This window comes from Ammodytes marinus (assembly GCF_949987685.1).
Source record: "Ammodytes marinus genome assembly, chromosome: 14".
NCBI lineage: Eukaryota > Metazoa > Chordata > Actinopteri > Uranoscopiformes > Ammodytidae > Ammodytes > Ammodytes marinus.
In genome coordinates, this window is record NC_137218.1 from 835,584 (window position 1) to 853,050 (window position 17,467).

At 42.7% G+C, this 17,467-nt stretch overlaps 1 protein-coding gene across 1 annotated transcript in view; it reads right to left on the reverse strand.

Moving 5' to 3' along the window:
- LOC307260547 (arf-GAP with Rho-GAP domain, ANK repeat and PH domain-containing protein 1) overlaps positions 1 to 17,467 on the reverse strand; it is a gene marked incomplete at its 5' end in the record, with an annotated part of 23,147 nt that continues 5,680 nt past the window's right edge. Inside the window, 7 exons of the mRNA XM_080040821.1 lie at positions 1 to 787; positions 2,823 to 2,964; positions 3,642 to 3,747; positions 5,666 to 5,875; positions 15,619 to 15,839; positions 16,167 to 16,212; positions 17,459 to 17,467. The exon at positions 17,459 to 17,467 is cut by the window's right edge and continues 187 nt beyond it. Of these exons, the coding sequence (XP_079896947.1) occupies positions 734 to 787; positions 2,823 to 2,964; positions 3,642 to 3,747; positions 5,666 to 5,875; positions 15,619 to 15,839; positions 16,167 to 16,212; positions 17,459 to 17,467 (788 nt within the window). The 3' untranslated portion in view covers positions 1 to 733. The remainder of the gene's footprint in view (positions 788 to 2,822; positions 2,965 to 3,641; positions 3,748 to 5,665; positions 5,876 to 15,618; positions 15,840 to 16,166; positions 16,213 to 17,458) is intronic.

Genomic DNA, 17,467 nt, shown 5'->3' on the forward strand with positions numbered 1-17,467 from the left:
CACATTATGTTTTTAATCGTTTAATTTCCCCGTGGCTCCAGATCAGAACCACTTCCTGTTTACATGTTGACATTTAAGATTTATATATTTTTACATATTTATGTTTATATGGAGAAACATTGGCACATCACCTTTATCATTTATTGGTATGAATGCTGTTTGTGGATGTCTGTTGTTCTATGCACCTTAAGAAGAAGCTCATTTTAACCTTGTTGTACATTAAATAATGACAATAAAGTATTCTATTATAATAAAAACAAAATAAGTTTTCTTATTTATAAATCTTATACTAGAAACTGAGAATTATTATTTCATAAAGAATTGATAGTCATCAAATGAGATTAATGGATTTTAAATGTTTCTCAAACGTTTATAGGAAGTTTGACGACCAGTAGAAGTGATTTTTATAGCAGAGAGAAGGTTCAGAACCAACAGTTCATTAAAGATGCTCTGAGGAACTTTCAGTGTGTGTTAATTCTAGCGCCCCCCTTTGGACATAAAGCAGTAGTGTTTTTACCACGCCAGCTGTTGTTCCTGGGTGAGTGTATACCCATGACAAAGGCATTAAGAAAAACTATATAAAAATAGCATTCTTTGCACTGATGGTCTCGTTTGTTGTTACATGTAATTTATGATCATCAGAGGAAAAATGAGACTGTTTCAGAAATATTTAAAAGTTCCTGAGAGCGACTTATATAAACTTTAATATATTTTGCTGTCGTGTGATTGGTCCTCAGAACACAGTGATCTGCTCTTCTTCCTCATTCTTCTTCTCTGCCCCTGGAGTCTGCAGAAAAACATATTCACAACGTTTTATATTTGGGTTGTTGCACCCATTGTAATTTTCTCTTTTTTTTTTAAGATTTTTTTTTTTGGGCATTTTTATACTTTATTGATAGTGTAGAGACAGAGTTGAAATGGGGCAGAGAGGGGAGTGACATGCAGAGAACGACCGCGGGCTGGAATCGAACCCGGGTCTGCTGCTGGCCGAGGCCCATGGGGGGGACGCCCTACCTACTGAGCTAAGGGCGCCCCCGTAATTTTGTCTTTTAAAAAAAAGTATATTTAGTCTTAATCTCATCTCACATGTTCAATGTCAATGTGATTATTTTTTACAAAGTACTTTTCCTCTTGGTTCTCAGTAGCTTCAGGAAACCAAACTAGATCTCTAGGGAAGATTTGCTCTACTTAGTTCAACTTCTTACACTGTGAATTTACTGGGAGTTTGTAAAGCCACGCTAAGAGTTTTTTTCAGGCATTTTGGTCAATTTCTTGGGCAATTTTTGGGGCCTTTTTTGACATTTTTCATGGCACTTTGGGGGGGCGATTTTTGGTGAAACAACACACTTTATTAGAGCAACTGTCTCTAGTGTTGTGCTGTGAGTGTGTGTCTATAGCCCCTTTTACACAGCCAGTGAAAGCCGGGAATATGCCGGCCTTTCGGCCCTCCGCCCTGCTGTATAAATGCGACAGTTGCGGAACGAGGGAAGAAAGGTGCGAGTGATCGTTCCGGGAATTTTACTACCTCGGGGGGTAGTAAGATTCCCGACACGATCAGTTCCGCCTCTCTGTTTAAATGCTCCAGCTTGTTGTTGCGGAACAGGGGGGCGTTTGACGTTCCATAGTCTACGTTCTAAACATGCGACCATGTTAGCAGTTGAAGGACGTGTGTTTAACATTAACCACGGCGGCCTGATGTCCCGTAAAAATCACCAAATAAAAGGAACGGTGTATAATCTAGCTGATCATAAGGTCCGTTGCTCAATCCAAACCCCCGCGCTTCATTTTGCAGAGTGTATGAGTCTATTTCTGCCCAGGAGAAGTTGTACAATGGAAAGCTAGGCTAGGCTAAGTAAGGGATAAAGTATAGCGAACGGGTCACTTGCTAGAAATAAAGACCGACAAGCTGAAGCAGGAGCCCGACGCGCAGCGGAGGGCTCTTGTTCAGCTTGAAGGTCGACCTAGTAACGGGGGAATAGTCTGCTCGCCCCGCTAGACTGTCTGCTTCAGCTGACTGAAGGCTCCGGCTCAGCTGTTAGCCACAGAGCTACTGTTTTGCTAACACATTCCGCCGCCGCTATTATTATCCTAAGTCTGAGCGTATATCCACACTTTATTTCTGTCTACAGTAACGTGACTTCACACACTGTGTGTATGTGTATGTGTATGTCTGATTGGCAGATCGCTGCCCTCACAAAGAGACTCGCTCACAACCAACCTGTCACACACACACACACAAACACACACACACACACAGAGGTGAAGCGGTCGGATTGATTTAGTCAGTTTGGTTAACTGTCCCAGTGATGTTGGACTCAGCGTGTAGCGTGATCAACTGGCACATCGTGGGGACAGTAAAATACGGCCCTCCAGCACTTCTGCTCTCAATTCACCGGCCATTGTTGTTGTTGTAAAGCAGCTGACCGGCGCGGCGCTAAATGTTTACGTCACACCTGACGCTGTTTACAAGCACATCTTTCATTCCGGAGCGCTGTGTAAAAGGGACTACTGATGCGCCAGCAGGCCGGCGTTGCTTGGTTCTGTGTAAATAACAAAGAAGCAAAGCCGGCATATTGGAGTGATGTTGTTCTGTCAATATGCCGCAATCTCTGTGTAAAAGGGGCTATAGTGTGTGTGTGTGTGTGTGACTGTGAGTGTGTGTGTGTGACTGTGAGTGTGTGTGTGTGTGTGTGTGTGTGTGTGTGTGTGTGTGTGTGTGTGTGTGTGTGTGTGTGTGTGTGTGACTGTGAGTGTGTGTGTGTGTGTGTGTGTGTGTGTGTGTGTGTGTGTGTGTGTGTGTGTGTGTGTGTGTGTATATTTACCAGGAACAGCAGTGTGTGGTGGATGATGAATTCTTTGGTCAGTCTGAGCAGTTCTTGGTTCATTGATTCAAACAGAGTTGGAACCAGAACCACGGCCAGGTTATGAGCCGACATCTTGTTCACCTGAGAAAACACCTGGACCCTACGGGGAGAGGGAGGAGTCTATTAGTACAGCTGTGTGTGTGTGTGTGTGTGTGTGTGTGTGTGTGTGTGTGTGTGTGTGTGTGTGTGTGTGAATGCGTGAGTGCATTTTTTTGAGGACAAGGTTTTTCTTTTGACCATTGGAGGTAGGACATTTCTGGAAAGTGACGACCAGAAAATTTTCTTTCACTTTGGGACAGGCCTTTAAAGGGCTGTTTGAGGGTTAACACTAGGTTTTAAGGACAGGCCTTTAAAGGGCTGTTTGAGGGTTAACACTAGGTTTTAAGGACAGGCCTTTAAAGGGCTGTTTGAGGGTTAACACTAGGTTTTAAGGAGAGGCCTTTAAAGGGCTGTTTGAGGGTTAACACTAGGTTTTAAGGACAGGCCTTTAAAGGGCTGTTTGAGGGTTAACACTAGGTTTTAGGGACAGGCCTTTAAAGGGCTGTTTGAGGGTTAACACTAGGTTTTAAGGTTCAGGTATGAATTAGGTTTATGTTAGGGTTAGTGTAAGGGTTGGGGTTAGGCATTTAGTTTTGATTGTTAGGGTAAGGGGCTAGGGAATGCATTATGTCAATGAGTGTCCTCACAAAGATGGAAGTACGAGTACGTGTGTGTGTGTGTGTGTGTGTGTGTGTGTGTGTGTGTGTGTGTGTGTGTGTGTGTGTGTGTGTGTATTACATGTAGAAGTGTCCAAACAGTGCGTTCAGTGTTGCTCTGTTGTCGTCAGGAAGTTGCCGTAGTAACTGTCGGTACGCTGCAAACCGGGAGCGCTCGTCTGAAATCACTGAAAATACACAAAGTATTAAAGGCACTACGAGTAAGTCGGCACGTTGGCGACACCTTTGAACAAAAGCGGTAGTATTATTACGACGCCAGCTGTCGTGAAGCTGTTTGCTTGCTCGTGCAGGGCTGCAAGATTCAAATAATCAGGAAGCAATATGGTGCGTGTCCGTGTGTGGACTCATTTCGGCTCGGTGAGAGTGGTGGTGACACAGCATCTACTAATGCCAGTAAGTGCTAAACACTCCTGATTGCAATGAGTTGATGCATTGTCACCTCTCACGGAGCTGAACGAGTCTTAAGTAGGCTACCGCTCATTCATTTAGGAGTAAACACTGCAGTCTAGGTTCACTCCGTGAAATTGTGTAGGCCTATACGTTGCTTGGCAACGCCCTCCCACCCGCCTATCACTCTCCCTTTTTTGCTTTTCTTCATTGCATTTTCTTTTTTTGCTTTGATGGTTCAGCCCCGTTATCAATTATGACGACAAATAACTGTCTCAAACAAGGCTCCCGCTCCCCTTCTAGGGTGACCAGATCGCATTTCCATTACTTTTCACACGTCCCGCAAATTGAGACGTTGTCCCGCATTGTTATTGAAAGTGAGCCCCCCTTTTTAAATGCGTGTTTTATAATCTGGTAGCCTATATATCCGATAGCTGTGTGGAGACAGCAGTCTGTGAGTGTGCGTCTCTCCGTTTGTCTCTGTGTGTGTGTATCGCACTGTCGGGGGGCTGCTGGGCTCAGTGGCTCTGTGAAGGTGCTGCCTGCTTCGGCATTTCCTTTCTGTTACTTCAAAATAAAAGCCAACTCACGTTTGTCAAGTGAAATGCTTATGTGAAGCCAGTGAAATGCTTTTAATGTGAAGCCGCAGCCTTAACTCTATTTGTTTAACAGTAGCTAACTTAACTGCTGCGCGCTGATCTAAAGATAGTGTTTTTTAATATAGAAAGCCGTGTCTCTGGCATTACCGGTGGTGACACGAGTTTATTTTGCTAAAGAAAACGGCACTTTGTCCCGCACAAACGTAGTCTTTGTCCCACATCTGGTGAATTGGGATCTGGTCTCCCTATCCCCTTCCCTCACCTGGAGCCATAGGCTTCTCAAATCGCGTTCCTGCGCCACACTGAAATCTGCGACCAATGCGGATATGTGACCATAGAGCATGCACGCGTGAACCGAAAATCGGACTGGGTGTACGACCAGATCAAATGCAGTAATAAAAACTATATAAAAACGTCTTTCTTTGCACTGATGGACTTGTTTGCTGTTAAAGGTAATTTATGATTATGAGAGGAAACATGAGGCTGTTTAAAAGATATTTAAAAGTTACTCGTTGCCGCTTTAATGAAGGATTACAACATTCTACAGGTGAAACTAAAACAGTTAGAATGTCACGGAAAAGTCCATTCAACAGTGAAACGTTCATGTATTCTAGATTCATTACAGAGTGAAACATGTCAGGTCTTTATTTTGTTTTAATTAAGATGATAATAGCTCCCAGGATTTACGATACAGAAATGTGCATGTGAGTGTCTCAGTGTGTGTGTGAGTGTCTCAATGTGTGTGTGAGTGTCTCAGTGTGTGTGTGAGTGTCTCAATGTGTGCGTGCGTGCGTGTGTGTGTGTCTTTTTTATTTTTTTTTAAGATATTTTTTTGGCATCTTTATGCTTTATTGATAGTGTAGAGACAGAGTTGAAATGGGGCAGAGAGAGGAGTGACATGCAGAGAACGACCGTGGGCTGGAATCTAACCCGGGTCTGCTGCTGGCCGAGGCCCATGGGGGGGGACGCCCTACCAACTGAGCTAAGGGCGCCCCCTTGTGTGTGTGTCTCAGTGTGTGTGTGTGTGTGTGTGTGTGTGTGTGTGTGTGTGTGTGTGTGTGTGTGTGTGTGTGTGTGTGTGTGTGTGCGCTGCTTGTACCTGCGGCCTGCTGCCACTGGGGGCGCTGTGTCTCGGGGACCAGGCTGGGCTGCTGGCGGACATACTGCTTGAGGGCGGAGCCAGCATCCAGCACGCCCTGCTCATGTGACTCTAAAGGGGCGGAGACTGGCGATGTCATCAGAGCATCCACCAATAGGGCGACTTTGGTGGCCAGACCACAGCGCCGGTACACGCCCTCTACCTTCAGACCTGATAGACAGACAGACAGACAGGGAGGGAGGGAAGCAGGCAGACAGGGAAGGAGGGAGACGGGCAGAAAGACAGGGAGATAGACAGACAGACAGACAGACAGCCAGGGAGGGAGGGAGGGAGGGAGGGAGGGAAGGAGGCAGACAGGGAGGGAGGGAGGGAGGCAGACAGGCAGACAGACACAGACAGGCAGGGAGGCAGGCAGGGAGGGAGGCAGACAGACAGGGAGGGAAGCAGGCAGACAGGGAGGGAGGGAGGCAAACAGACAAGGTGGGAGGTAGACAGACAGACAGACAGACAGACAGACAGACAGACAGACAGACAGACAGACAGACAGACAGACAGACAGACAGGCAGGCAGACAGGGAGGGATGAAGCCAGGCAGACAGGCAGGGAGGGAGACAGGCATTCAGGGAGACAGGCAGACAGGGTGGGAGGTAGACAGACAGACAGCCAGACAGACAGACAGGGAGGGATGAAGCCAGGCAGACAGGCAGGGAGGGAGACAGGCATACAGGCAGGGAGGGAGATAGGCAGACAGACACACACACAGACAGACACACAGAATAAAGTTAAGTTTATTGTCGTACTTTTACAATGGAAATTTTAAATATCTGTATGTCAACTTTTGGCCGTAAAAGGTGGAGTCAGTGATTCTGGAGAACGCTTGGATGATCCACTACCTGTCTGTAGCCACACCACACCACATCACATCACATCACACATCACACATCACACATCACACATCACACATCGCACATCGCACATCACACATCACATCACACATCACACAACACACATCACACATCACACATCACACATCACACATCACACATCACACAACACACATCACACATCACACATCACACATCACACATCACACATAACATCATATACATATACATATACATCACACTATCAAGTGTCTTAATACTTACTGAGGTAACCCGCTATATAAGGATCCCCCAACTGTATTAATGCGTTTTTTTTTGCAATAATAAGGCGAAAATTGTGTTTTTTTTGCCTTTTTTTTTCTCGACCAACGCATTAATACAGTTGGGGAAAATTAGTCGAAAATTTGTCGTAAATCGCGCGAAAATTCGACAAAAAACGACAAAAAAAAATGACAAAAAAAGACAAAAAATCCTCAAATATGCTCCGTTAAGGCGTTTTTCCCCTCCTAGTGGCAACATTCCGAGAGTCGTTACCAACATTCCGGAACGTTCGTGGCAGAAATGGAAGGTTCGTTTCAAGGGTGGAATGTTCGTGGCAGAAATGGAAGGTTCGTGGCAGTCGGAATGTTCGCGGCGGACGGAATGTTCCCACTAGAACCAACCGACGAAACGAAAAACTCCTTAACGAAGCATATTTGGGACTTTTTGACTAGATTTTCGACTGATTTTCGCCTTAATATTGCCGACTGCCGCATTAATACAGTTGGGGGATCCTTATATAGCGGGTTACCTCAGTAAGTATTAAGACACTTGATAGGAATATACATATACATATACATATACATATACATATACATCACACATCACACATCACACATCACACATCACATCACACATCACATCACATCACACATCACACATCACACACATCACATCACATCACATCACACATCACACACATCACACATCACATCACACATCACATCACATCACATCACACATCACACATCACACATCACACATCACACATCACACATCACACATCACACATCACATCACACATCACACATCACACATCACATCACATCACACATCACATCACATCACACATCACACATCACACATCACATCACACATCACATCACACATCACATCACACATCACACATCACATCACACATCACACATCACACATCACATCACACATCACATCACACATCACATCACATCACATCACACATCACACATCACATCACACATCACATCACACATCACACATCACATCACACATCACATCACACATCACATCACATCACATCACACATCACACATCACATCACACATCACATCACACATCACATCACATCACATCACACATCACACATCACACATCACACATCACACATCACATCACACATCACATCACACATCACATCACACATCACATCACATCACACATCACATCACATCACATCACATCACATCACACATCACACATCACACATCACACATCACACATCACATCACACATCACACATCACACATCACATCACACATCACATCACACATCACATCACATCACACATCACACATCACATCACATCACATCACATCACACATCACATCACATCACATCACATCACATCACACATCACACATCACACATCACACATCACATCACATCACACATCACACATCACACATCACACATCACACATCACACATCACACATCACATCACATCACACATCACACATCACATCACACATCACATCACACATCACATCACATCACACATCACATCACATCACACATCACATCACACATCACATCACATCACACATCACACATCACACATCACACATCACACATCACATCACACATCACACATCACACATCACACATCACACATCACATCACACATCACATCACATCACATCACACATCACATCACATCACACATCACATCACACATCACATCACATCACACATCACATCACATCACATCACACATCACACATCACACATCACACATCACATCACATCACATCACACATCACATCACATCACACATCACATCACATCACACATCACATCACACATCACATCACATCACATCACACATCACACATCACACATCACATCACATCACACATCACATCACACATCACATCACATCACATCACACATCACATCACATCACATCACACATCACATCACATCACACATCACACATCACATCACACATCACACATCACACATCACATCACATCACACATCACATCACACATCACATCACATCACACATCACACATCACACATCACATCACATCACATCACACATCACATCACACATCACATCACATCACACATCACATCACACATCACACATCACACATCACACATCACATCACATCACACATCACATCACACATCACATCACATCACATCACATCACACATCACACATCACACATCACACATCACACATCACATCACATCACATCACACATCACATCACACATCACATCACATCACACATCACATCACACATCACACATCACACATCACACATCACATCACATCACACATCACACATCACATCACATCACACATCACATCACACATCACATCACATCACATCACACATCACATCACATCACATCACACATCACATCACACATCACATCACATCACACATCACATCACACATCACATCACATCACATCACATCACACATCACACATCACACATCACACATCACATCACACATCACACATCACATCACATCACATCACACATCACATCACACATCACACATCACACATCACACATCACATCACACATCACATCACACATCACACATCACACATCACACATCACATCACACATCACACATCACATCACATCACACATCACACATCACACATCACATCACATCACACATCACACATCACATCACATCACACATCACATCACACATCACATCACATCACATCACACATCACATCACATCACATCACACATCACATCACACATCACACATCACATCACATCACACATCACACATCACATCACATCACACATCACATCACATCACACATCACACATCACATCACATCACACATCACACATCACATCACACATCACATCACACATCACATCACATCACACATCACACATCACATCACATCACACATCACATCACACATCACATCACACATCACATCACACATCACACATCACATCACACATCACATCACATCACACATCACACATCACACATCACATCACACATCACACATCACACATCACACATCACACATCACACATCACACATCACACATCACACATCACACATCACACATCACATCACATCACACATCACACATCACATCACATCACACATCACACATCACACATCACACATCACACATCACACATCACACATCACACATCACACATCACACATCACACATCACATCACACATCACACATCACACATCACACATCACATCACACATCACATCACACATCACACATCACATCACATCACACATCACATCACATCACATCACACATCACACATCACATCACACATCACACATCACATCACATCACACATCACATCACATCACACATCACACATCACATCACACATCACATCACATCACACATCACATCACATCACATCACACATCACACATCACACATCACATCACATCACACATCACACATCACACATCACACATCACACATCACACATCACATCACACATCACACATCACACATCACACATCACACATCACATCACACATCACACATCACATCACATCACATCACACATCACACATCACACATCACACATCACATCACACATCACATCACATCACACATCACACATCACACATCACATCACATCACATCACATCACATCACATCACACATCACATCACACATCACACATCACACATCACATCACACATCACACATCACACATCACATCACATCACACATCACATCACACATCACACATCACACATCACATCACACATCACACATCACACATCACATCACATCACACATCACACATCACACATCACACATCACATCACATCACATCACATCACATCACATCACATCACATCACACATCACACATCACATCACATCACATCACATCACACATCACATCACACATCACACATCACACATCACACATCACATCACATCATCACATCACATCACACATCACACATCACATCACACATCACACATCACACATCACATCACACATCACACATCACACATCACACATCACACATCACACATCACATCACATCACATCACATCACATCACATCACATCACATCACATCACATCACATCACATCACACATCACACATCACATCACATCACACATCACACATCACATCACACATCACATCACACATCACATCACACATCACATCACATCACATCACATCACATCACATCACATCACACATCACACATCACATCACACATCACATCACACATCACATCACATCACACATCACACATCACATCACACATCACATCACATCACACATCACACATCACATCACATCACACATCACACATCACATCACACATCACATCACATCACACATCACATCACATCACATCACATCACATCACATCACATCACATCACATCACATCACATCACATCACATCACATCACATCACACATCACATCACACATCACACATCACACATCACACATCACATCACACATCACACATCACACATCACACATCACATCACACATCACACATCACACATCACATCACATCACATCACATCACATCACATCACATCACATCACATCACATCACATCACATCACACATCACATCACATCACACATCACACATCACATCACACATCACACATCACACATCACATCACACATCACACATCACACATCACACATCACACATCACATCACATCACATCACATCACACATCACACATCACATCACATCACATCACACATCACACATCACATCACATCACACATCACATCACATCACACATCACACATCACATCACACATCACACATCACATCACATCACATCACATCACACATCACACATCACATCACATCACATCACATCACACATCACACATCACATCACATCACATCACACATCACACATCACATCACATCACACATCACATCACATCACACATCACACATCACATCACATCACATCACATCACACATCACATCACATCACATCACACATCACACATCACACATCACATCACATCACACATCACATCACATCACATCACATCACACATCACACATCACATCACACATCACATCACATCACACATCACACATCACACATCACATCACACATCACATCACATCACATCACATCACATCACACATCACACATCACATCACATCACACATCACATCACATCACACATCACACATCACATCACACATCACATCACATCACACATCACATCACACATCACATCACACATCACATCACATCACACATCACACATCACATCACACATCACATCACATCACACATCACATCACACATCACATCACACATCACATCACATCACACATCACACATCACACATCACACATCACATCACATCACATCACACATCACATCACATCACATCACATCACATCACACATCACACATCACATCACATCACACATCACATCACATCACACATCACACATCACATCACACATCACACATCACATCACACATCACATCACATCACACATCACATCACACATCACATCACACATCACATCACATCACACATCACACATCACACATCACACATCACACATCACATCACATCACATCACACATCACACATCACATCACACATCACATCACATCACACATCACATCACACATCACATCACACATCACATCACATCACACATCACATCACACATCACATCACATCACATCACATCACACATCACATCACACATCACATCACACATCACATCACATCACACATCACACATCACACATCACACATCACACATCACACATCACACATCACACATCACACATCACACATCACACATCACACATCACACATCACATCACACATCACATCACACATCACACATCACATCACACATCACACATCACACATCACACATCACACATCACATCACACATCACATCACACATCACACATCACACATCACACATCACATCACACATCACATCACACATCACATCACACATCACATCACACATCACATCACACATCACACATCACATCACACATCACACATCACACATCACACATCACACATCACATCACACATCACATCACACATCACACATCACATCACACATCACATCACATCACACATCACACATCACACATCACACATCACACATCACATCACATCACACATCACACATCACATCACACATCACATCACATCACATCACATCACACATCACACATCACACATCACATCACACATCACATCACACATCACACATCACACATCACATCACACATCACACATCACACATCACATCACACATCACACATCACATCACATCACACATCACACATCACACATCACACATCACATCACACATCACACATCACACATCACATCACATCACATCACATCACACATCACACATCACACATCACATCACACATCACACATCACATCACATCACATCACACATCACACATCACATCACACATCACACATCACACATCACACATCACACATCACACATCACACATCACACATCACACATCACACACATCACACATCACACATCACACATCACACATCACACACATCACACATCACACATCACATCACACATCACACATCACACATCACATCACACATCACACATCACATCACACATCACATCACACATCACACATCACACATCACATCACACATCACACATCACACATCACATCACACATCACACATCACACATCACACATCACACATCACACATCACACATCACATCACATCACACATCACATCACACATCACACATCACACATCACATCACACATCACACATCACACATCACATCACATCACACATCACACATCACACATCACACATCACACATCACACATCACACATCACACATCACACATCACACATCACACATCACACATCACACATCACACATCACACATCACACATCACACTATCAAGTGTCTTAATACTTACTGAGGTAACCCGCTATATAAGGATCCCCCAACTGTATTAATGCGTTTTTTTTTTGCAATAATAAGGCGAAAATTGTGTTTTTTTTGCCTTTTTTTTTCTCGACCAACGCATTAATACAGTTGGGGAAAATTAGTCGAAAATTAGTCGAAAATGGCGCGAAAATTCGACAAAAAACGACAAAAAAAAATGACAAAAAAAGACAAAAAATCCTCAAATATGCTCCGTTAAGGCGTTTTTCCCCTCCTAGTGGCAACATTCCGAGAGTCGTTACCAACATTCCGGAACGTTCGTGGCAGAAATGGAAGGTTCGTTTCAAGGGTGGAATGTTCGTGGCAGAAATGGAAGGTTCGTGGCAGTCGGAATGTTCGCGGCGGACGGAATGTTCCCACTAGAACCAACCGACGAAACGAAAAACTCCTTAACGAAGCATATTTGGGACTTTTTGACTAGATTTTCGACTGATTTTCGCCTTAATATTGCCGACTGCCGCATTAATACAGTTGGGGGATCCTTATATAGCGGGTTACCTCAGTAAGTATTAAGACACTTGATAGGAATATACATATACATATACATATACATATACATCACACACACACATCACACATCACACATCACACATCACACATCACACATCACATCACACATCACTGAAACAGTAGATCTAGTATGCAGGATCACAAGAGGGATACTCACTGTGAACATCCTGATAACTTTAAACACTGTCTGTGCATATGGCATGGAAAATAAAAGTTAACATTGACAAAGCAATTCAGTAAAACATTCTTTTTAAACATGCTTGTTGTCGAAATTATTTTAGTCTAAATCATGAGATATTCACTGATACTAGATCTACTGTTTCAGCTCTACTCTAAAGCCCAGTTTAAATGAATTGATTTAATGTTCAGCCGTATGTGGTGTGTGAGGAGATATTCACTGATTTTGAAAGCAATTATTTTGACATTTTTTTTTAATTGCTTTTGCATTATTAACTGTTCTTTTCCAGGCCCATTAAAGTCTTGTTGAAAGGAATTGAATAAATGTTCAGATGTACCGTACGTGGTATTAGGCATACTATAATCTACCGTTGATTTAATAATCAGACGATTATTTTGACCACAAATTTTTTGGGGCATTTTTTCTTTGGCAATTTTAACTTTTCTTTTCCATAAAACATTGAAATGAATTGATTAAATATTCCATTCCATTACATAGAATAGACGCCCTGACATACCGTATGTGGTGTGTGAGGACATATTCACTGATTTTGAAAACAATTATTTGGATAAATAATTGTCAATATTTTGCTGAATTGCTTTGGCATTGATAATTTTTCTTTTCCATGCCATTAAAGCCCCTTTGATGTGAATTGAACATTGTGTTTCTTTGTGTTTATAAGGTCAAATTTTCTTTTCCATGTCCATAAAACATTGAATAGAATTGATTAAATATTCCATTACATTGAATAGAATAGAATATTGGGGCGACTGTGTCTCAGTTGGTAGAGCGGGTCGGCTGATGATCAAAGGGTTGGAGGTTCGATCCCCGCCCTGCCACCTGTGTCATAGTTGTTGTGTCCTTGGGCAAGACACTTCACCCACCTTGCCTCGTATCGTGTGTCGATAGTTAGCTGCTGCTATCGGTGTATGAATGTGTGTGTGAATGGTAACGTGGGAAAGGAAAACAGGTCTCCCTTGAAAAAGAGTCTTCGGTCTCAATGGGATTTACCTGTAGAAATAAAGGTTAAAAAAAAAAAAAAAAGAAAGAAAAAAAACTAGAATAGACGCCCTGACATACCGTATGTGGTGATGTGTGAGATGCAGCGCTCTACAGCAGCAGGGACCGTCCCTCTGATCACCGGATACAGAGACTGACGCGCCGGGCTGTGATTGGCTGGAGGGGGCGGTGGAAGGCGGGGCTTGGCTGCTAATGCTCTCCTCTCATTGGCCAGCGCTCTCTGCAGCTGTTTGAACCAGATCTCACAGCTCCCTGGCTCCTCAAAACGCAGAGACACACTCCTGGAACAACAGCAAGATGTTACACACACACACACACACACACACGCAGAGAAAAGCACCCACACACACAAAAACGCACGCAAAGAGCACACATACACACACACACATGCATTCAGACAGAAAAACCACACGCTCACACACACACACACACACACACACACACACACACACACACACACACACACACACACACACACACACACACACACACACACACACACACACACACACACACACACACACACACACACACACACACACACACACACACACACACACACACACACACACACACACACACACACGGGGCAGGAGATAAACACTCACCTGTCTGCGTTCCCCAAAGTGATGATGCTTTTGGATGAATCCATCTCTGAAGGAAGTAAACCAAAGGTCAGAGTTGTAGACAAAACATCAAGTTATTTTCAATACTCTGAACCAAAGATCTCAACTTCTTCTGCCCTTACATTTAAAATACACAGCAGGTGAATTAGGTACAATGTTTAACTCATATATATCATCATGATTTGATTATACAACTTTGGCAATATCTTACTGATGATTATACAATATATTATAATTATGTAGATGTGCATGTCTTTAAAAACTAAAAGTCTTAATGGTGTATAAAGCCAGAGTTCAAATCTGTTTTATAGAACATCAGTGTGTAAACAGCTACCGAACAGATTTTGGATACGTCTAATTTTTATTTTATAAATCAAAAAATATTTTGTCTTAAAAATGCTTTATAGCCATGTTTAATAAGTTAAATGTCTCATAAATCAGACAGTGAACAACATAGGAACAAATCCTTCTGTAATAACCTTCAGAACAGTGCTGAGAATGATTATGGAAAGTTTAGTTGTTTACACTTTGTGACCAGCAGATGGCGATAAAGAACCATTTAAAACTTTACATTTGAACGTAGAAACATATAGATTGATAGATATGTTTCTACTTTTTCAAATGTTTACCATGTCTCTATCGTAGTGTTACGAGACAGAGTAGCGCAAGTGAGCGAGCGGCTGTGTGTGTGTGTGTGTGTGTATGTGTGTGTGTGTGTGTGTGTGTGTGTGTGTGTGTGTGTGTGTGTGTGTGTGTGTGTGTGAGCGAGGAGAGCGAGCCGTAGCGTGTGTCAATCAAGTGAAGCAATGAACGAGTCCGGGTGTGTGTGTGTGTGTGTGTGTGTGTTCGCGCAAGCAAGATAATGCAGACACACTTCCGGAAGGGCGTTAACCCCCGAAATAACATCCTTGGAGGGACTGTATAACAGTAGTAGCTCATGGACCAGCCATGGACCTGTGAACAGCCTGGCCTGCTTTGCGGCGACGTGATGACGTACAGGGGGTCAAAAAAGTCCCATGTACGTCATTTTTGGAACCAGAAGGTGAAAGTTTTTTTTCAAATCTTAGTAAAGTTCTAAAATAATTTACAATACAAAGCATTTCTTAAATTGCCGATATTTAACATATTGCAATTTTGTTTAATATTAACACCAGCAGATATATGTGTTCCTTCACAACATAGCAATGTAATTCAGCTTCTATCTCAACAAAAACATGTAAAAGGCAGTTACACTTTAAGCAAAAAACAAAAACTTAAGATAACAGTGTTGTTACCATGGTGAG